The following is a 22,291-nucleotide window of genomic DNA, read 5'->3' as shown; positions in this document are numbered from 1 at the left end:
TGTGTTTTACGTAAAACTGGGAAACCCTGCAGTTTGAAGAAATCATAGGTCGCTGCAACAAAGTTAAATTTTTAAACATTTTTCTCCTTTACTTAAGAGATATCCTTCATATAAAATTTTGCCATTGTCCATCAGGAATGTCAGAAAAAAATTGCTGTCACTCATGTAGTTGCGTAATATAGGAACTCTGAGGAGCTGGTAATTGCCTTTCCTTCTCCTCTGCCATGTGCCTGGTACAGGATTTTGTGAAAGGTGGTGGTGCATGGCAGTCAGGAAGAGCTGGATGGCCCACTGCCCATTCCTCCCCTCCACTGGTGGCCTTCATCTGTCTGTAGTATGTTATTGAAGAGTCCAAAGAAGCCAATGTTTTTCAGATTTTCCTCCTCCCTGCCCTAGCTTTTTTAGAGCTGAAAGGAATGGAAAATTTACTATGTTCTAGTTTTAAAGTAATGAATAGTGAATCAGTGGCAAGCACCTATGCATTTACACAAGTGATAGAGAGGTGAATATCTACAAATACCTGGAATACAAGACAAATCAAATTCTGATTGAAACACAGAGCTTGTGTCATGGACTGTTACAGAAAAATACAAGCTACAGGTTGAATTAGTGATGGAAAGGAGGGAATTATATCCCTCTTTCCCATTATCATAGTTACAAGAAAAAGTAAGACCTAGTAACAGTGAGAGAATGAGGGCTCAACATTAAATGGCAAGGAAGAAAATATGACAAGGATTACAAAACAAAATTAAGTTAAAGTACAGAAATTTAAATCTAAAAATTCAAGGCTGGCAAATTGTAAAAGTATTATTTGAAGTAGATTGGGGAGGGGAGAAAAAGGAAAAGAGAAGTGGGGTTTTATTGTTTGATTTTTTGGGGTTTTTTTACCAGCTAATCCTGCAAGATCTGTCCTACCTTAATTGAATTTCTGTATTCTGGTTTGTTTCCTGGGTTATCTTGGTGTGTGTCATAGTGTGGTACTTTTCTTAGTCCTTCTATTAGATAACTATCAGAATGCTTGGTTTGGTGTCATTTGCTAGTAACTGGACCTATAAGTGGATCAAAGCATATTGTGGAAATGTACAAGTTTATAAACTGCTGTTCTCTAGCTATTCTTCTCTACCTTTTCCACCTTTTCTTCCACCTAAGTTCCTGAGTCATTACTGAAAATACTATACTACTTAAAAAAAAATTAAAAACCCAAACATGGTTACATGACTGACAGCACTTTTGCTCTGTATCTGATGTCTGAAGGCAATTTCTCAGTGATGCTACTTCATTTATTATGGACTTGTTGAATGGCGAAGGACAGGGGGAATGCAGAGTTAATTCTTACCTAGATATATTTGTATGCTATTAATTATTTTTATTCTCTAGGGCCAAACTTGGAATGCCCCAGTTCTTGAGTCTTGAAGCACAGAGCCTCCTGCGAATGCTCTTCAAAAGAAACCCAGCAAACAGATTAGGTAAAGTTTTTAGCAGAATATTTTAAATTTGATCATAATATTCATAACATCAGTGGTCATTAAACTGACTAAAATTTTTTCCTATCTAAAATAGACTTTAAAGGAAGAATGTAGTTTGCCCTTCAAATATTATCATTTCTGCTAGTCGTACAGCTAAAATTAATGCAGAAGGAATAAGAAATATAATTTTGCTAGCCATTCCTTTGACCAAAAAGAAAATAATTCAAAGACATTTTTCTTCCTTATAAAAGGAGCAGGTCCTGATGGAGTAGAAGAAATTAAGAGGCATGCATTCTTTTCCAAAATAGATTGGAATGTGAGTATTTAATTAAAAATCAATCCAGTAAATTTCTTGGTTAAGTCTTTTATGGTATCATGTAACTTTTCCACTTCAAATTTGTCCCTTCTCTTCAGAAATTGTACCGGAGAGAAATTCATCCTCCTTTTAAACCTGCAACTGGCAGACCTGAAGATACATTTTATTTTGACCCTGAATTTACAGCAAAAACTCCAAAAGGTAAAGAGATAAGAATGAGAGAAATTACATATTCAAAAGATTGAATTTGAATTTCAGATTTTTTCATTCAAAATTTGATAGAAATTATTGTCTTCATAACTTCAAGGTGCTACCAAAATGTCAGTATTTAATCTCATATCTACATGTTAAAGAATCTGCTTGTAAGTAGATGATGTATTTTTCAGATTCACCTGGTATTCCACCCAGTGCTAATGCACATCAGCTTTTTCGGGGATTTAGCTTTGTAGCTATTGCATCAGATGATGAAAGCCAAGCAATGCAGACAGTTGGAGTGCATTCAATTGTCCAGGTGAGTACATCTAATAAAAAAAAAATCAGTGCTGTCTCTTGGTGGATGGATTGTTTCCTTGTCACAGAATGAAGTATCATGACAAAATCATTGTCATCTTTTAGACAAGAAAAGTAAAGATCAGATTGTTTCATCCAAACAAAATCTCTGAAGGTACAGGACCTGTATAATTACTGAGCAGCTACAGCTTCAAACAGGCTTTTAAATGAAAACCTTATACTGTATGTACTGTATTAACTCTTTAACGTCAAGCCATAATTATAAGGTGGAGTAGAATAACAGATATGTTGATGTATTGTTTTTTTCCCCCATACATGAAAATGTCAGTTGACTCCTGCAATGCAGTAGTAGGAGGCACTGGACTATGATTGTGAATTGTATCTGGATGTTCTGAACTGCTGGAATCCTGTCCCAGGACATGTTCTGTCCCTCCTAAGCCACTTGAAGTTAGTTAGCTAATCTCTCTTTTTGTGACTGGTATCAGTGCATGATACAAGTCAGTGTTACAGTGCACACTCAAGCTTTGGCTTCCTTCATGTGTTTGGATGACCCCAGTGGAGTCTCCTGTATTAATAATTGTGAGATTATCACGTAGAAAAGGAGACCTATGTAAAAATTGTATTTCTCCCTCCTCTCTCTTCTTTTAATAATTACTGACTCATGAAAACCAACTCATGATCCAAATTGTGTTGAAAACTTCTTAATGTAGGTAGGAATAAATGATTGGATTTACTATTAGATTTATTTGTATTATTTGGTTTATTTGTATTTTTCAGTGCACTGGTATACCTGAGAAAATTGCAAAAAACCCAGAATTTATAAAGAATGTGAATGGCCCTTGTGTTTCATTAACACTGTCATGTCTAGAATTGTCACAACATGCTTTTCTACACATTACAGTTTCATGTATAATATTTTTTTAAATATAGCTTTAGATCCTTTTTTATTCTCCAGAAGCTTTCTGATTTGATATATACATCAGAATTATTTCTGATCCTGGCATCTTGCTAGAAGTTTCTGAAAGCTTCTCTGTGCTGCTTTATTTCTATGTAGTTTTGTAGATGGCATTATTGCTCTTTGTATATGGTTTCCTTCTCTTGTAAAGATCTGTTTCTCTGCTGCCTTTCCTCTGTGCTCCTCAACAACTTCCTCACTCCTATTTCCTCTTCTCTGTGCTGCAGGATACCCAGATGGTTTCCTGCAAATGCTTTGCATCCTTTGCACAAACTCCATACACTAGAACACCATTTCCTTCCCTTACAAGAGTGAGCACTTGTCCTCCTTTCAGCTTTTTATTTCTGTGAAAGGATTTTTGACTGCTATTCCATGCAATTCCAACCAATCTGATTCTATTCAGTATGTCTGAATTTTCCAGCTGCCATTCTGTCTATTCAGATAATAAAAGCAGTGATACTTCTTTACCATTGTTGTATCACTATTTTATCTTGAAGTCTTCTGGTTTGGAGTTTCTATCTTTAAATTAGTAAAGCAGCAATCAGAAAAATAATGCCATCAGTTTCTAAAATAGAGTGTGCATCATTTACAGCATGTGTAATATATAATTTATCTTATAGTAAGTTTGAACAGAAGGTAATGGGGATTTTGACCACTTTCACCTAGTAGAGTCATCAGTTAAAATTTTAAGCAAATCAATAGGAATTTTTTAAAAGTTATTTTAATTAAAAAATCAGTTACACATTAAGAATATTCATTAATTGATAATGTTATTTTGGTAGCAGTTGCACAGGAACAGCATTCAGTTTACTGATGGATATGAAGTAAAAGAAGATATTGGAGTTGGCTCTTATTCTGTCTGCAAGAGATGTGTTCATAAAGCTTCAAACATGGAATATGCTGTAAAGGTAATTATTTTGTTACAAATCACACTTTTCAGATTTTAGCATTGGGCATCTTTTATTTGCCATAGAGAAACACAGAGATTAAGATTAATTTTTTTAATGTAAAAATATTTTATGTGCAGCTATAAAAATAAATTCATAAATTCTTAAATGGGTAAGGAGTTCATAACAGTCTTCAGTCTGCTATATCTTCCAGAATAACTTCAGCTGTTTTGGCTTCCTGGTTTTCATTTAAAGGTATTTAATGTTGTTTTTGTTATTCTCTAGGGCTTTCTAGCACTTCTTTGAAGGCATTAAATTCTCACTTGGAATCAGTAGATTTCCCAGAACTGCAATGATAAGGTTTTCTATCTTTCTGTGTAATTACCTAGGACCAAATGGTTGCTGTGAAAGCAAGAGTATGGATTAGCAGACTTTTTAAGTGGAAAAAAAAAAAGCAATCTTTAAATCCTATTCTGTGGGGCAGTTCTCTTTTTGAATTGTTGAACAGCTTAGTACTTAATTATGTAAAATACAAAGATTAATTAAGTATGTAGATTGCCTCCTCTAAACCTTCCAGTTTTAATCTGGTACTTAAATACTTTATTTTATTCTGGTTCTGGCCAGGAACAGATTTGACTTCTTTCCTTTCAATTTGAAGTAATTTCTTGAAACTGCAAGAAGGTCCTGGCATAGCTGATAATTCCCTCAGCTATAACATTTGTTGTGAAGATTCACTTGCTTTTCTATTGCCTCTGTTAGGGCATTTTTTTCCTCAAGGAATCTTGAAAAAAAGAATTTGGTGCCAGTGTCTGATGTGTTAGCAGGGGATGGGTAGCAGTATGGGCATAAGGGTGAAGGGCTAACATAACAATGGAAGAGACATTATAGAAAATTCTGCAGTTCAGGAGAGGAAAAAAGTAAGAACAAGAGTACATTTAAGTAGGGTTAATGTTATTTTGCTTGTTTGAACAAGGTGAACTTGAGAGCCAGAGATTCAAATGGACTTTTGTAATGAATGTGTTTGAATTAACTCTGAGAGATTTTTATTTTTACTATTTTTTTTGTTCTCTTTCTCTCCTGCTTTCTTTTACTGCTCCAAATGTTTGAGATTAGCATTGTGAAAATCTGTTGATTAGCATCATCCAACCAGTATCTCATGTTAAATTATGAACTTCCCATTTTATTAAATAATGGATCACTGAAGTCTTATCTGCTGAACAGCCTTGCATTATTTATCATGGCCAAAGAGGTTAGGTCACTTATCCTCTGAAATCATTTTCAAAAGAAATTTTTTCATTTTTCCCAATATTTTTTGCTTTGCCTTGCTTTTCCAATTTAACAAACTTGGTTTTGGTTATAATCTCTGCCTTTTGCAACAATAAATACTGCTTAACTGTTCATGCTAATAAGCAAACCAAAGCATTACACTAGATTCACAAAAAGAATTATGCCCATTTCTGTATGTGCTCTTAACAGATTATTGACAAGAGCAAAAGAGATCCAACAGAAGAGATTGAAATCCTGCTGCGCTATGGACAGCATCCAAATATTATCACCCTGAAAGATGTAAGTGGTGTTTTAAACACATCCTTTAGTGTATTACAATTCCGAATAACTTCTAATCTGAGAGATGAGAAGCTACATATTTTAGATTTATGTTCATGTTTTTCAGTATTTAAATATAAAACAGTGCAATTTATTCAGTAGTATCTAGGTTTTTACTGGGATGTCTGTGTTTTCTTTTAAAGATGCATATATTGTGGTACAGTGTTATTCTAAGGAGTCAAATAATTCATCCTTCATAAATCCTAGCAAGAATAATTTATTTAATGTTGGCTGTGTTTTTAAAGGCTCAGGGAAGTTTTTTGATTGCTTAGTTAACTTTAAATCTGATTTCCCTTACATAAATCAGAAGCAATTTTATTATATAACAAAGGACTTATTGTTAGCACAGTACCCAAGGTATTTTTCATGGACAGTAGCAAGTATTACTCAAGTAGTATTACTACAAGTAGTAGACAAAATCTTTCCATGTCCATGGTTTTCACTGTTTTTTATCTTTATCTGGCCTCTGTATGAACACTATCTAGGTATTTTTTCCTTCTGTTATTTGCTCTGACCATGGAAACACTTTGTCCATAAAAAGGAAGGAATAATATAAGCTGGGACGAAGAGGTTTTTCATAGTGAACAGTATATTCTGATGACCTAACTGAAAAAGAAAATTGTCTCCTTGGTTATTCATTGAAGAGGATTAAAAATTAAAAAGGCGTATGCGTAATGACTTTCTTAGACTGCAGGGAAATATTCTGGTCCCCCAAACCTCAGGCAAAACAGCAAACCATTTCCAGGAAGCTGAGCTCAACTGAAAGGAGATTGCCAGACATTTTGAAGCCATTAAAACAACAGCTCATAAATGCTGTGGAGATGAGCACTAGAGAACTCTGCATGAAGCTGATCTGCTATAATCTGTCTTCACTTTATTGATATCATACTGTTTGGCCCTTTCTTGGACAGAGAAAATAAGGTAGATATTCAGGGAAGCCCACCAGGGAGCTTATCTTCTTGTAAGCAAGATGCCACAATTACAGTCCCACTTTCTGTTCTGTTTCATGTGGGTGGACAGTAAAGCTACCTGGAAGGAGCTGTGCTGAACAGAACCTGCATCAGCATTCATGGTGCTTTTAGTGCTGCATGCTGGGCTCATGTGTTATTTTAATTCATAACACAGCTTATGCTATTTAAGCAGGAACGCAAACATGAGAATGTGAGCACTTAACCTGAATGTAAGCATGATGAAAATTTTACATTGAGAACAGAAATCCAGGCAGTCTTAAACAGCTGCAATATATGCTGAATTATCTCACTCTGTAATTAATCTTTTATTATCATCAGTCATCTTCCAGCAGGAACCATCTTTCATGCACAGCAACAGCAACACACAAATAGGAGAACTACCAAAAAAAACCTCCTTAAGCCCACAAAGGGAGAAAGGCTGTAATTCTCACTCACTTCTGCTTCAAGATCAGTTCCCCAAGCAAGATTATGGAAGGATGTAAAGAGATGTAGAATTCATATGTAATAGAATCTTGTGTAAATCTGTAAGAATTTGGCATTAAGTTTTTCTTGTCCTAATGCAGACCCATGGGGCAGATTGCTTGCATACCCCACATTATAGTGGTGTGCTATTACAGCTTTCAGAGAAGATAAGGAGCATTTTGCCTTCAGGTCTCAAACTCTAGAGCACCATTGTATACCAAACTCTAGAGTACTATTGTAAAAATAAAACTCACTGTTGATTTCCTCATTTTTTCATTTAGTTCCACATCAAGAATGAAATATTTCTAATCTGAAGTGCCAAAATAAAATATTTCAGTATTTAAGTGCCGGCTTTGGAAATTATTATTCTGCAAGAAACAATTTCTATCTTTTCTTCTATTTCAAGAAGGAATGCAGCAATATTTGAATTTTGCTTAAGATGGAAGTTTTCATTCTTGTTCAGCCTTTTTATGTAATTTAATTCTGAAGGTGTTTGGATTGAAACAATGGATATTCAAGAGACCAAATTCTTTCTGCAGTGCACAGTCCTCTGGTGATTTTCCTTCTGATTGTTATCAGTGGTCTTTTTCAGTTACACAGTGTATAAACAAAAGGAGCTATATTGTGCTAATTCAGATATCCTTCTTATCCAATATCCTGCCTCTGACAGAGGCCCTTGGTGCATGCCTAGGAAACAGTGTAAGAAGGGAGGAAGCACACAGCTTCCAACAAAACATTACCTAGAAACTTCCTGTGGCAGACCTTTATAAGTATTGTACCCTTTTATGTAATAGTTACTGTTCTGTAACAGAACTTTTGTCCTGCTTTGAGTTACTTAAAGCATTGCCTGAAGAATCTTTTCAGAAACATTTTAGAAACCTGAATACAAGATATCCAGTCTCCCTGTCCAGGTGCTTATTTATGATTTCAAAATACCTCATAATATGTCTGTAAAATCTTACTTCCCTTGGCAAAAACCTTGATTTCTTTCTCCCTTGCATTATGTTTTGTTCATACGCCTACATCTGTTTCTCACTATAGTTTCTTCCACTTTACCTTGTAGAGCAAACATAATGACTGACCTATGGCTTGTGCTCAGAGTTAATTTTAAAAAGTAGTGTCACATTTGTGATCTTAGCCTGATACTGTCCATCTGTGAAGAAAACTTGAGCAGTATTTATTCAAAAACAACTTTAGTTGGTAATACCATTAGAGGATGGTAAAACAACTTAAGTTGGTAATACCATTGGTGCAAGGGGAATAGTTTGTTTGGGGTGAGTTATCTGTAGGGTTTTTTGGCTGGCAGACAGGACCAGCAGATAAAATAGTAATCAAATGCAAATTTTGCTTAAATTCAGCAATACTGAGATGTGTATGCTTTGTCATGTCAAATGAAATAAGCTGATCTCCTCATGTCATACCAGGATTAGAGGAAGCATGCCTATAAAAAAAAATCCAGTTTTGTATCTAGAATTAGATAATTCTGCTTTTGAATACTGTGTTATATTTAAAGTCTTAATACAAACACATTCGGGTGCTCAGCTATTTAATGGGAGAAAAATTCCTGTTAAATGTGAGCACAGAAACCCATCATGTCTTCATCTCCTTACAATCGTAAGCTTGTAAGGCCCACAGAATTATTTAGCATTCTTTTTCTTTTAATTTGCTGAGAAAATAAATCCTTTTAGTATTGTTAGGAGAAGAAAATTTTGATGCTTAGAACTTTATTAGCGACTTTTTCCCAGGTAGCTTAAGACCAGGGAATTGGGATAAAAACTTTTTTTTTTTTATTCTTATTTTCTGTTTCTTAGCTGGTATCTATTCCTAACTGCATTTTACTATAATTTTGATAATTGTTTCTACTTAAACACAAGGAGTTTTTTATTTCACACATTTTACTGAAAATAACAATTACGACATCCCCATAAAAGTAGGTTGAAAAAATTAAAGGGAACAGTTTGTAAAAGATTTCACTAAAGCAGGAATGGTTTCTGGATTAAATTGGAACTCCAAACCCAGGCTGGATGGGGCTTTGAGCAACCTGATCTAGTGAAACATGTTCCTATGGCAGAACGTTGGGACTAGATGATCATTAAGGACACTTTTAGCCCAAGTCTGTGATTCTGTGGAAGTGGAACTGAAATGAAATGCTGAAGTGTTAGTACCTTAAATGTGCTTTGGTATCACTCAGTCTATAGTGCCCTCTGGTGAGAATGTAAAGAATTCTCAAATGCTTCCCTGGATGATAAAATCCATGCAAAAATTGAGCCATTTTCCATAGAAGTAAGGGATAAAATATGCTTCTTTTAATGCTTTTAGACTTTGTCATAGTCTTCATATGCAGACTGTTGTATAACTTTTAGGTGTTTTTCACTGTTCACAGTGGCTATTTCAGATAAATTTTGATTATTTTTCCTTTTTTTTTTTGTCTGACTGTTGGCATGATCTCTATTTATATTTTTAATTTAGTGCAATAATCGCTGCTTGAACTAGCTCTTGTTTTGCCTAATTAGACCAGTTTCCATTTTTTGCTACTTAATTTCTCATGTCTGGTTTCCTTTGTTGTAGTGAACCTGTGTGGGGGAAACTACCTGTTATTTATCTTTTATCTTTAAGCACTTTCATGCTAGTATTTCTATGTTATTTTGGTACAGTATTGCCTTTTTGTGACTGTTTTGTGTTCAGTTCTGAAGATGCACAACATTTGGACATAACGTGGGTTATGAAATCAGGGGAAAACAATTGAAGAAAACAGCTTGTGGACACACCTGCACTATCTCTATGTGCTTCACAGAAGACAGCAGAGAATAAATGTTTTGAAGTTTAAAATTTTTTGTACTTTTTGCAGGTGTATGATGATGGAAAATATGTATATGTAGTAACAGAACTTATGAAAGGAGGAGAACTGCTGGATAAAATTCTTAGGCAAAAATTTTTCTCAGAACGAGAAGCTAGTGCTGTTCTGTTCACAATAACAAAAACGGTTGAATATCTGCACACACAAGGGGTAAGTTTTCATCTCAGACAAAATGGTTTTTGCCATTGAAAGCTTCTCTTTCAGAAGCATAAACTTGTATCTTGATACATTCTTCTGTGTGGTAATTAAGTAGTTTTTGGTAAACAATTACATTGCAGCCGGAATTTGTGTTGAAATCAAAACTTTCCTTATCAGCTCTGTATGTGTTCAGATAACTGAGATGATGCAACTGTTTCTGTTGTTCTTTATGCAGTCTGTCAGCAGTTCTGTGGAATATGCAGATAATTACTAACAGAGAGGATATGAGGGAAAGAAAGTCCAAGAAGAAGTGCTAGGACCAGTGTTGTTGTATAGCCATGGGACTTAATGCAACTTCAGTCTTGTCCTGTGACATACACTGAAAATTTATTTTCCACCTGTCATACTCCTTTGACTTCTTGGTTTTGAAGAACATGGTTTATGACTTGTAACTCTGGTGCCATAGGGTCAAGAACTTGTAGGAGATAGAAAATTAACACTTTGGGAAATTAATTTGGAGACAGAAGAAGTAGTTCAAATATAGAGAAGGACAATGTGATAATTGCATGGCAAGAAAGACAAGTTGCGTTGCATTTTTAAGTAAACAAGAAAAAGGGGATGGAGAAAAAGCAGAAAATAAGGGTGCAAGGAAAAAGTTAAGCTGCTAATACATGATGTTGTTACCCAAGAAAAGATGCTTTTTGGAATATATAGTATTCAAATTATTTTAAATAACAAAGAATTCAGTACATACTGTCATGGCTGGAAGCTATTATTTCAGAAAACTTATGATCAAAGTTATCTGGTATCTCATTCTGAGATTCATCACTCCAGTCACTTTCTCATGTGTGTGGTTTGGTTTTTGAGCCTGTGTGCACAGCTTATAGTCCTTGGCCAGCAGCACCCATGGGAATTATGATCAAACCTTGATACCTCTGTATGGAAATACACATAATAGAATAACAAATCATAGCTTGGTTCACTCTTGTCACATGTGGCTAAAAGATGCCCAGAGTCCTTGCATCAAGTAAGGGATTTTAGGGATTTTAGTTTCTTTACTGTAGATATCCATAAATATTGACATTTTAATTTGTATTACACCACACACACTTTGGAATGTTTGCTTTTGTAAATTTTCAAGTCTTACATTAAGTACACCTCCACAGCAGAGCTGTCCACATATGTAAATAGTGGGCACTTCAGTAGTCTAAATCTTTTTTTGAAGAGTCTCTCATATCTTCAGTGGATTTTCCTGTTGAAACTCCTTTGGACACTGGAGGAGCTTATTTGAATATGGTATTAGGTAATATCTGGTTTGACAGTCTCTGCATCTGTGTGTAGTCTCCACAACCCTTCCAGGAAGAGTTTCCTCATGGAAATTTACCTTTGGGAAAACAGCTTAACATAGGAAGGTGTTTCACTTATTCTTTGACATAAACATTCTGGTTGCTTGGGAAGTAGTGTTTTAATTTGAGCAGCACTGTTACACTTACTTGTCCTCCTACTTGAGCCTTGCTTCCCCTTCTTCCAAAAAAAGCATACAACTCAAGCAGACTGTTCTAGAAACTGCCAAATCCTCAGCTCTGTGCTGCTTCCATTGCTCACTTCTTCCTTTCTACCCCTTTTAGAATCTCTTTCAAAACCCTCCCAGATCATCAATAAGACTAAAACTGGTTGTTTTTTTTTTTTTTATTTGCCTCTTGGAGCAGTAAAGGTTGTTTCACTTATTATTAGGGAAAAAAGGTAAAAACTGAGGGCAATCAGGAACTGATTCTCTCATACACTGACATCTCAGGCCAGGGTGTTCCCCTTAACACCTCTGTTCCCAGTCAAATTCTTTAATATCATTTGTATATTTCAGCTTACAGGGTGCTTATTTCCATACTTTAAGGTACTTGGTTTGTTAAATCTGAGAATTGCATAGGATTTGCATGCTGGAGAAGTCTCTGCTAAATAGACTTAATGTGTTAAATGGCTTTGCAATGTGCATGACCCTCTGCACTCTTACCCCTTGGTCTCATACCGCTTTCCTGAAACCCTGATAGGTTTGGATGAGTGTGTTGAGCTTCTAATTTCTAGATGTCACTTACTTGCAGAAGTCTGGGGGTATCTTTTTGTTCTGATGTGATTATTTCACAATCTCTTCTGTTTCAATTTAACCATGAAAAAGCTGTGTTTAACATTAATGAAACACACAGCACAACAAGGAAGATAAAGGCCCTCATGTTATGCTTCAATATTTAAAGGAGGACACTTAGATCCACTCTGCTGCCTTACAGTGGTATATACCCTGTTCTTTACAAAGAGCAAAGTCTCTGGAGGCTTTAGGCTGTCTAATCTTGTGAAGAAAATATAGCAGGTCATCTGATTTCAAAGACTGTCCTTGTGCATTCCAGGTTTTGTTAAGGCTTGTTATCACATAGCTTTAAATTCTGCCAGAACATGGCAGCTTCTCCAGTATTGTCAAGCATTTTACATCTTGAGTCCCTGCAAAAGCGGACCCTTGGGAACCAGTACAGGCTTTTTTGGTACTTGGAGAATACCCTTTGATACTTCGTTGGGTTGTTGTTGTTGTTATTATTATTCCTTCTTAATCAGGCTTTAAGTGTTTTTCTGAGATTAATTCAGACTGTCTGAATGAAGAGAATGGAATACAGAGTTACTCCATTAGTAACTAGTCTGTGGTTACATAGCAAGGTGGCACATCAGCAGCTATGGGCATCCCTGACTCCAAAAGATAATAGAAACCAAAGGTTCTGATTTAAAGAGCCTGGTAGTTATGCATGTTAAAAAAGAAATACATTATTCAACCATTAGAAGAGATATCTGGAACTGTCTGCACAAATAAATTAGGGTGGCAGGGATGTCGGGAGGGGGTTTTACAGTTAAGAGTTTCCAAATTAGAATTTCTTTGCTCCAGACATCATGGAGCATCAAAACACTGCAGCTGTTGGTGGAAGCTGGAACTCTGGAAACTGAGCATGCTGATGGGAGACTTAAAATTAAGTATCAAAATTGTCAATTAAAATAAAAAGCTTTTCATGTGTTTAGCTCACTGTATTTAATGGTTTCTTTTTTTTCTTAGGTTGTTCACAGAGACCTGAAGCCTAGCAATATTCTTTATGTTGATGAATCTGGTAATCCAGAATCAATTAGAATTTGTGACTTTGGCTTTGCAAAACAACTGCGAGCAGAAAATGGTCTTCTGATGACTCCATGTTACACAGCAAATTTTGTTGCACCAGAGGTAAAACCCAGGATAGTTTATATGCCTTGATAGATTTTACTGGGATTTTTTTGCTAAATGGATTTTTTGTTGTTGCTCTTATGTAACAAGTAGAATCACTCTGTAAACAGTAAAAATTTGAAATTTTACCATTTTTATAGCATAATCAAAGCATTGCTAAGCATTTTTTTTCCAAAAAAATATTTGTCTCCCTCAGGTTTTAAAGAGGCAAGGTTATGACGCTGCATGTGACATATGGAGCCTTGGTGTTCTGCTTTATACCATGCTCACTGGGTAAGGGTGATTATAATTTGCTTTGCTGTAGAATACCAAACCAATGCAAACAAAACCAGTAATAAATTTAGGCACATTGTTACAGATGTTTCTATCAAAGCAGTGCTTAATCTCATCTTTGGGGGTTGAGAATATGCTTTGCCTTCAGTAAAATCCAAGTTTTAAGGGACTGATGTGAAAAAATCTTTGCTTCTATTGTCTCCTCTATTTTAGGGTTTTAATTTCTGCTTAAAGGTGATTTTGCAGTAAAAATTTATTATTTCATGTGAAAATTAAAAGACAGATTAAGCAGCATATATATTGAAGAAAATATAAGTTGCAAATACAATTACAATGCATTAAAGCATGTTTGTGTGCAAAATCCAGCCACTGAATGTTTGAAGTGATGCAGTTAGAATATAATAAATGCAATAGAAAGACATTTGTATATGCAACAGAAATTAATTGTATAAAAGCTTATAAGGATTTCAACTATGGTACAAGGAGTTCAAAATAATGTCTATTTAGCAGATTCAATAGCAACTATCTTTTTATGCTGTGTTATTCAGATTGCCACTTTGGTTAAGTGTTAACGTCATCAAAGATTTTTGTATTTTAAAATAAATGACAAACATGCTGTGTTTTAAGTGAATCTCTTTTTTGGTTGGGGACATTCTGATAGCAAGAATATGTATAGTCAGGCAAGGAAAACTGGTGCACCTTTCTTCCTGTGGCATTAAACCAGCAGTCATTCTTTCTCAGACATTTAGATTTACAACAGAATGGATTGTTTTAGTACTTCACTAAATTATGAAAGCTTAAGGAATACTTTCTGTAATTCAGGAACCACCAGTATTTGAACTGCTATAGGAAAAATCTGCTTTTCAGACCAGATACAGAGGAAATACATGCAATAAGAACACCAGCAATCTGTGCCGCACAGATAGTCAGTGCCATGTATTTTCATATGTTAAATAAATTATTTTTACAACTGTTTGACTGTTTGTTGCCTATAATTATGTTGAACTTGCAGTCAGATTTATAATACTGAGACCTAGGTTATGAAAGTTGCTAACATTGAATTTGTTTGGTTAAATAGCTACACTCCTTTTGCAAATGGTCCTGATGACACCCCTGAGGAGATTCTGGCCCGAATAGGAAGTGGAAAGTTCTCCCTCAGTGGTGGTTATTGGAACAGTGTTTCAGACACAGCTAAGGCAAGTATATTTGCTTTTTCTCTTGGGGAATCAGGGATGGATTGCAATGTAACATTGTTGATTATAATGTATATGTTGTATCAGAGATGATTGGCAAAGTTCCTCTCATTGTTATATTAAAATACTGATCTAATCCCTTATGTGCCTAGAATTTTGTTTCCTGTTTTTGAGCTGTTCATGTTTCAGCAGTCACTTGCATGTAGGAGGAAAGAACAGGTGTGACTTACACTGTAGCACTTAAGAGCTGTCCTTAGAAATCGTGTGTTCTATCAGTGTTCACACACACAGTTATCCATGGTGAGGAGTGCTTTGATAAAACTCCATGTAGAAGCATGACTTTCAAAAATGAAAATCAATGAAGTATTACATTTTTGATAATTCTGTTTTTGACAGCAAATAGACTCTGAACCTCAGTGTGCAATATCCTTTATGCCCCTTTTATATGGATGCTTCAAATGCTAACATTTTCCGTGTTTAATTGGACACTTTCCTTTTGTGTTACACTGTTAGCATTGCTGGGTGGTTTTTCACTTGTTTTAAACTGCCATGATGAACATTATTTTTATACCTCTAGAATCTTTTATAGTTTGAACTATTAGTCTGTTTTAAAGTTGAAATTCTGCTGTTATTTCCATTGGCCGTTGTTGACAGGACCTTGTTTCCAAAATGCTTCATGTTGACCCTCATCAAAGATTGACTGCAGCCCAAGTTCTCAGTCACCCCTGGATAGTTCACTGTGACCAGTTGCCTCAATACCAGCTGAACAGGCAGGATGCTCCCCATTTAGTGAAGGTAAGCAGGTATTTTTTCAGCTTGCTGTTTAGCCAAAATCAGTGTAAACAAAAGGGGTTTTGTTTTTAAGACTGGGGGTGGCATGGGTGTCTTCTAAGTACTGTGAAAAAGTTGTTACAAGTGGATGTTGCACTAAGACATAAAATGAACTTGGAATATGTAATAGGATTTAATGTGAAACCACTTACAGGTGATAAATCTAATACATTTGAAAAAAATTTAATTTTCTTGTGTTTGAAATCTATTGGGCTTACTTACACTGGAAGGTTTAAGTGCTTTTAGAAACCAACTTAAATCATTCTTCTCCAAGTGAAAAATATCTGATGACTATAGAGGAGCTGTAAAATCGTTTGCTAACTTTACAGTTTCGGGGGGGTACTTGCCAGTAACTGAAGGAAAACAGAATAATTTTTGATCACAGTAAAAGCTGAAGTCAAAAGGGCAGTGTTAATTACTATAGTATCACACTTCTCCACCGTGTCTGAAACAACCTGGAACTTTTTTACTTTGAATAAGCAGAGGAAAATAAAAAATAATTGAATTCTATTTCTTTGTATTCAACCTTGTTTTCAGTCCTACTTTCAAGAATCTCTTGTGCAACATAAAACAGGTCTGAAGAATATAATTAACACTCTGAGTCAGCTATTAAAAAGTTCTAGCATCCAAAACACAAATGGGAAGTGGGGAGTTCTATCCCTCAGCTCACAACTTTCTAAATCTTTTTTAAATTAATTTTATGTGCTGAATACCGTGGGTGATTTTTAAATATTTTGTTGGAAACTGAAATGGTTATGTAAGTGATAAGCAGAGACAGTCTGCCAATGGGATTTCATTCCCCAGCTCTTTCACACAACATAGGGATAGAACTTAATTTGGCAACCTAGCTTATACCTTCTGGGTTTGACTCCAAGCAATGTAAAACTGTTTATTACCCTAAAAAACTCACTCCTAGCACTGCTAGGACTTGAGTAATGCAGTAGTATGTTTCTGTTTTGTAGATGAAAATAGGCTGAAAGTTGAAACCTGTTCATTTTCTTGCATTTAGCACTGCTGTAGTGTGTGCATCAGTCACAACATACTCTTACTGTTCTTTTCCTCTCTGCCCAGGGTGCAATGGCAGCAACTTACTCTGCTTTGAATCGTAATCAGTCACCAGTTTTGGAGCCAGTTGGCCGTTCCACTCTTGCTCAGAGGAGAGGTATTAAAAAAATTACCTCAACAGCCCTGTGAAATGACCTCAAGCAGACACTTGGTACCACGGCATAAGATGATAGCACAACTCATGGCGACAGGTAGCACATATCTGACAGATACCTGCAAGCACACTCTGTCCCAGCTGGTACCTATAATGCTGCTGCTCCTGCTGCTGCTATGCTTTCATCTACTCTCGCTTTAAACTGTTGATGGCAAGTTACTGATCTTACTGGAGCTGCAAATGGAGTGACAAGTGGAGACAGTGAAAATTACCGTGTTCGCGACTGCGTAAACCAGAAGAATTACAAATGCCACCTCTGTCAAAAATACACTGAATAAAGCACTCTGCACCACATAGCATTATTTTTATAAGGAATATTATTTTTGTCCCCTAAAATATTCTTTGTTACAGGCCGAGATGGACAATTTATGTTAAGCACTTAGCTTAAACAATCTGTTTATATTAGCACTATACATTGTGCCATCCAACATTTTGTATGTTTTTGTAAACAGTTCACAAGCAGTACATTTCCGTGCTGTTTTCTTTAATGTATACATGCCTTGTTTTACTTAGATATTATTAATCATTATGACAAGTAAGTCTGATTAAACAGTGCACCTGGATTAATCAGTATTGTTGGACAGCTCTAAAAGAAGCCTGACTGTTAAACAGCTACTGAATGTAATACTATGGATAAGTAGTTTTCCTTGCCTATGTCTTTTCTACATTTCTGTGTTTTTGATGCCACATGTCACGTTATAAAATGTAAACAATGAATCTCTCACCATACTATATATCCTATAGGTAATGTAACCCAGAGAAAAGATAACTTGCTCCATATCTCACTGTTTTTGTTACCCCTCCCCTCACTTTTAGTCTCTCCCATCTAATCTCTGGACTCAGGAATTATTGCTAAATACTTTCTGATAGAGGACATTTCTATATGGTTTATTCTTATAACCCATTGTTAATATTTTATCTGTATTCTATGACTTTTGTTTAAGGAATTGTTCAGTGAATGAATGTTGGCATTATAGAAGAAAGGCAACATTTGAAGATAAAGCAAAACATATTGGTCACTAATAAGTAGCAGCCTGCAAAGAGTAGACTTAAACTGCATTCATTGCAGCTGCAAAACTGATGGATGTAATGTTCTGTCAATTACTTTCTGATAATTTTAATTGACTTCAAAAGCAAAATGAGGGGCAGGACATAAAGATCTGTTTGGTTAGCAAAGGATCATTCTAATTTACCATGAAAATAGTGTCATCCCAGACAGGTAAGATGAAGCCATTCAAAGGGAACATTCTCACTTTTCCACAGATGAACATGAGTTGGTAGTGAGGGTGGAAGACTCACTTTAAATACTGGTATAAATTTTTAATATTTTTGGCCTCTTGGTATCTAAAGTAATTAAAGGCCCATCTTGATGGCTTGTCTTGAAAAGATGAAATTTCCCAAATGAGAAGGGCACTGGAATGTGTTTGAATACAGTGAGTGTTCCATTCCACCAAAATTACAGGCTGTGTAAAGTCCTTCCAGATATGAAATGACTATTGGGAATTCTAGCTTTAATAAAATGCAGATCTGGGTGAATGGCTGTTGGTGAACAATGCAATTTTGTGTTTTGCATAAGAAGGTATTTTCTTGGCTTAGTGGAATTAACTTTCTTTTATGCTCATTAATTGGCCTATTTCCCTGAAATCATCAGTGATTTGTTGAAAGAAACAATCATTTTTATGACACCAGAGATTTGCTCTGGATGGGAGTGTTTCTTCTGCCAGAATTTTTTAGTTCCTTGGGGAAGCTTCCTTTGCTAGATCTGCAAAGGATCCCACTTAAAATTTTGCTAAATATTTAATCCATTATATAATTGTGAAGAAATTGGTTTTATAAACAAGGATTCTTAATTAGCCTAGCTCTCAGAAGTTTGAAAACACAGCTCTTCCCAAGCAAACAGTATTTTTCCCTTACTTGGTGCTCTAACATTGAAGTTCCCTTTAGCTGTACAGATGCATCTACCCTTCCTTCAAGAAACATTTTTAAGTAGAGGCAGAAAAAGGCCATCTTTTTTTTTTTTTTTTTTTGACAGTGTCAGCAGTTCCAGAGGAATTTAGTAAAACCTTACCTCTCAAAAAATGTATTTTTCAGCTCTGTGAGCAGTTTTAAATCAGGCTTCTCAAAATCTGGAAACTGTACTTTCTGGTGGCTTTCAAGGTGTTAATTAGAAGATTATCATATCTAGTCAACCAAATAATTAAAATACTGTTGAAATAAAAGGATGGCAGTACTTGCCAGTGTGTCAGTAATAACATTTCACTTCAGGAAGGAGTTCCTGCTCTGTTCAGTGTGTGTATATAGGTACCTGGCAGAGAACAGACCAAAAAGAGGAAGTGTTGAGCTGCCTCACTATTGTCAATATCCATATTAAAATAATATAAAAATACTTTCAGTAGTTTTATTGTAGCCTTATTTTGTGGTCCTCAAGCTCATTAGCCAAATAGTGAGGCAAAGTCAACTCCTGCATTTTATGTATCTACACTCTCAAGTGAGCTGTTAATTTAGTCTAGACTTTACAAATGTTGCTTTTAAGTCATGTATATATATCAGCAGAGGATGAACATTTTAAATTGTAGCAAAACACAAAAATTTAGCACACCCTAAGCTGAATGTGTTGAAGTCTAGATCCTATATTTTGAAGTTACTTTCTAAACCAAGGTATAAAGGGCCTGCCTAATCAGGGAGGTGTATTTTACAGCCAGGCAGGGTTTATGTACCTTACTTCCTGGTTTGGATCCATGTTCATGACTTCCACTTTTTTCTTTGTTTTTATAGCTGCAGTTGTTATAACCTGTAAAGAAATCCACATAATGCTTCTCTGAGTCTCAGCACTTTTCTGTTAGAATGTGAGTTTATGACACACTGTGTACATGCATTGCTGGACTGCTGCTTGGTCTGCAAGGCATAGCAAGTGACTCAGAGAGTCATAGAGGATGAAAAGAGAATGCAGATACAGGTGAATTTTTCTGTGTTGACCATGGTTTGTTTTTAATTTGTTTAGTGTGAAATTACCATTTACTGTGCTTGAGAGCATGAGGGAACAGAGGGAAGAGTGAAGTTGCAATACCCATTAAATGCCATCTATGGCCAGTAATGGCAAAGTTCTGTGTTCATAATAACTATAACATTGAGTAAAACTTAAAAGGAGTTTTTCAAACAAATAGTTAAAACTTTTTTTCTGAAGAGACAAGGCCATAAGAAAATAGATTAACCGTGTCTGGGATTTATGTGTGTGTGTGTTTTGCTTTTGTAAATGTGGTGTTACCAATTAAAGCTGTGCTTTTCTATTACTGGAAGGAAAGGATTCAAAGTGTGCTGGCCCTTACTAAGCAGCAGTGGTTCATAGATGAATTTTCACTTATGAAAATGATGTAAATGATTAGCTTTATCTTGATACTCTTGACCTAATCAAAGGGAAGGTGTACTTATGAGGGATGTAATTATTTTGCAACCTAGTTGGGGGGGGGAAGTCGACTTAAACAATTTTTAAAAAATTACAAAATCACAGATAAAATATTTTTCTACGATTCTATACAATCATACTTTATACTAGTTTTCTCAGCATGGCATGTGAGTCTAAGGTACTGTTCCAAGAAATCAGTGGTATTGTACCTTGTTCTAGACCATTACAATAGCATCTGTTAGATGCTTGGCACTGCTGTCATAGAATGAAATGCTAGTTAAAAAAAAATTAATTGTACTGAATACTTTAAATGATTGTTTTATTCAGAGTCTGATCTAAGAGATGTTCCAATCATGCTATTAATGTGTAATTAAAACTGTTCCAGATGTAACTATGAACAGTTTTGGAAAGTATCATTGCTTGTTTTCCTGTCTAATGGCAGGTTTTGTAGTCTTCAAAAGAAATTGAAATTTCTACTATGAATAAACTTTGAAACATCTTAAAGGGTTGTTTTGTGTAGTCATTTGTTCTGACCAGTTACAAAAGTCATTGTTTGTTCATCACTAGCTCTGAACTACCTTCACAGCACACTGAGTGTGCTTTGCCAGCCAGAAAGGGTTTGTAAAAAGCCAGTGTCCTGACATTGCAGCATGTTGAGGAAAGCAAACATGGAGACAAAGGAAAAATTCCTGTTCTGCTGGTGCTTATAGACCTGATCTAACACACAACAAGACCACAGTGCAAGGATATTGTATTTAAAGATCCTGTCAGGTTCCAGTCAACTCTAAAGTACCACTTAATGGGAGGCTGCTAAATAACATTTGCAGTGCCTGCATTGCTCTGGACACTGAAAATATGGGCGTGTTGGATAATTAATTCACTTTGTAAACATTTGAAACATAATGGTATATGCAGAAGCACTCCATAAACAACAAGCCTATGTTTTGGCAGCTCATACAACTTGGAAGCTTACAGCTGTGATTCTTTTTAACTTTGCAACCTGGAAAAGATGAGAGATTTTCAAAGGTTGCATAGTGTACAAAACATTACAGTAATTGTGATAGAGGAATTGTGAAGAATGTTGCCAGAGGTTTTGCTAAGTGTACCAGAAGAAAGGCATCAGGTAACATGGAGAGGTTTGGCATGGATATGGGGCAAGGGTACTTGTGATTTCCGTGGTGAAATTCATACCTGGGATCAGAAGTCTCCATAGTTGTGGCCCTTTGTTCACACAAGGCTTTATGCTGCCTGCCTAAAAAACATTTTTTAATTTATTTACAAGTAGACTGGGTCATTTGTAAACCTCCAGAAACTGCAAAGGCAGAAAGGGGGGCTGGTATACCACAGCTCCTGCTGTCAGCCTTCCTCACCTTCGTACCCTCTGATTTACAGAATCATAGAATAATTTGGCTTGGAGTGGAGCTTGAAAATCATCTGATTCCCATCTCCTGCCGTGGCAGGGACATCTCCCAGCAGAGCAGAAGCTCGGGGCCGCATCCAGCCTTGCCCTGAGCCCCTCCGGAGATGGGGCACCCACAGCTTCTCTGGGCAGCCTGTGCAATGCCTCAGCACCCGCACAGTAAAGAATTTCTTCGGAATGTCTCATCTAAACCTACTGTCTCAATTTGAACCCACTCCTCCTTGTTCCGTCACTACGAACGCCTGTAAATAGTCTTGCCCCATCTTTCCTGGCAGGTACTGCGGGTACTGGAAGGAGTTATCCTGACACCGCTGCCCCCGAGCGCTGTGCGGTGTCCGGGGCTGCCTGGGTGCGCACTGCCAGCTCCTCCTGCTCCTTTTCCTTGCACTGCACCCCAGCACGCCCGGCAGTGCCCAGGCGGGGCCGTTCGCGGGGCCCTTCCCGGGGCCGCTCGCGGGGCCGGCACGGGGAGCGGGCCCTGGGCGCGTCCTGCGCCGCCAGAGTCCGCCGTGCCGCGGGGGGGCGCTGTGGTCGGCTC

At 36.4% G+C, this 22,291-nt stretch overlaps 1 protein-coding gene across 3 annotated transcripts in view; it reads left to right on the top strand.

Moving 5' to 3' along the window:
• RPS6KA3 (ribosomal protein S6 kinase A3) overlaps positions 1-20,837 on the top strand; it is a 73,823-nt gene extending 52,986 nt beyond the window's left edge. For 2 of the 3 annotated variants that reach the window (XM_059467115.1, XM_059467117.1), the window contains exons 11-22: positions 1,378-1,466; positions 1,718-1,782; positions 1,881-1,983; positions 2,169-2,293; positions 4,030-4,155; positions 5,611-5,700; positions 10,021-10,179; positions 13,253-13,414; positions 13,611-13,687; positions 14,766-14,883; positions 15,535-15,675; positions 16,783-20,837. In XM_059467115.1, coding sequence (XP_059323098.1) covers positions 1,378-1,466; positions 1,718-1,782; positions 1,881-1,983; positions 2,169-2,293; positions 4,030-4,155; positions 5,611-5,700; positions 10,021-10,179; positions 13,253-13,414; positions 13,611-13,687; positions 14,766-14,883; positions 15,535-15,675; positions 16,783-16,905 — 1,378 coding nt within the window. In that variant the 3' untranslated portion in view covers positions 16,906-20,837. The remainder of the gene's footprint in view (positions 1-1,377; positions 1,467-1,717; positions 1,783-1,880; positions 1,984-2,168; positions 2,294-4,029; positions 4,156-5,610; positions 5,701-10,020; positions 10,180-13,252; positions 13,415-13,610; positions 13,688-14,765; positions 14,884-15,534; positions 15,676-16,782) is intronic. The other variant, XM_059467116.1, reaches the window with a different exon arrangement.
• The last annotated feature ends 1,454 nt before the right edge of the window (positions 20,838-22,291 follow it).

The sequence above is a fragment of the Ammospiza nelsoni genome, chromosome 2, assembly GCF_027579445.1.
Source record: "Ammospiza nelsoni isolate bAmmNel1 chromosome 2, bAmmNel1.pri, whole genome shotgun sequence".
Classification (NCBI taxonomy): Eukaryota; Metazoa; Chordata; class Aves; order Passeriformes; family Passerellidae; genus Ammospiza; species Ammospiza nelsoni.
Note: the sequence above shows the minus strand (reverse complement) of the source record. Positions and strands in the feature narration are given on the sequence as shown.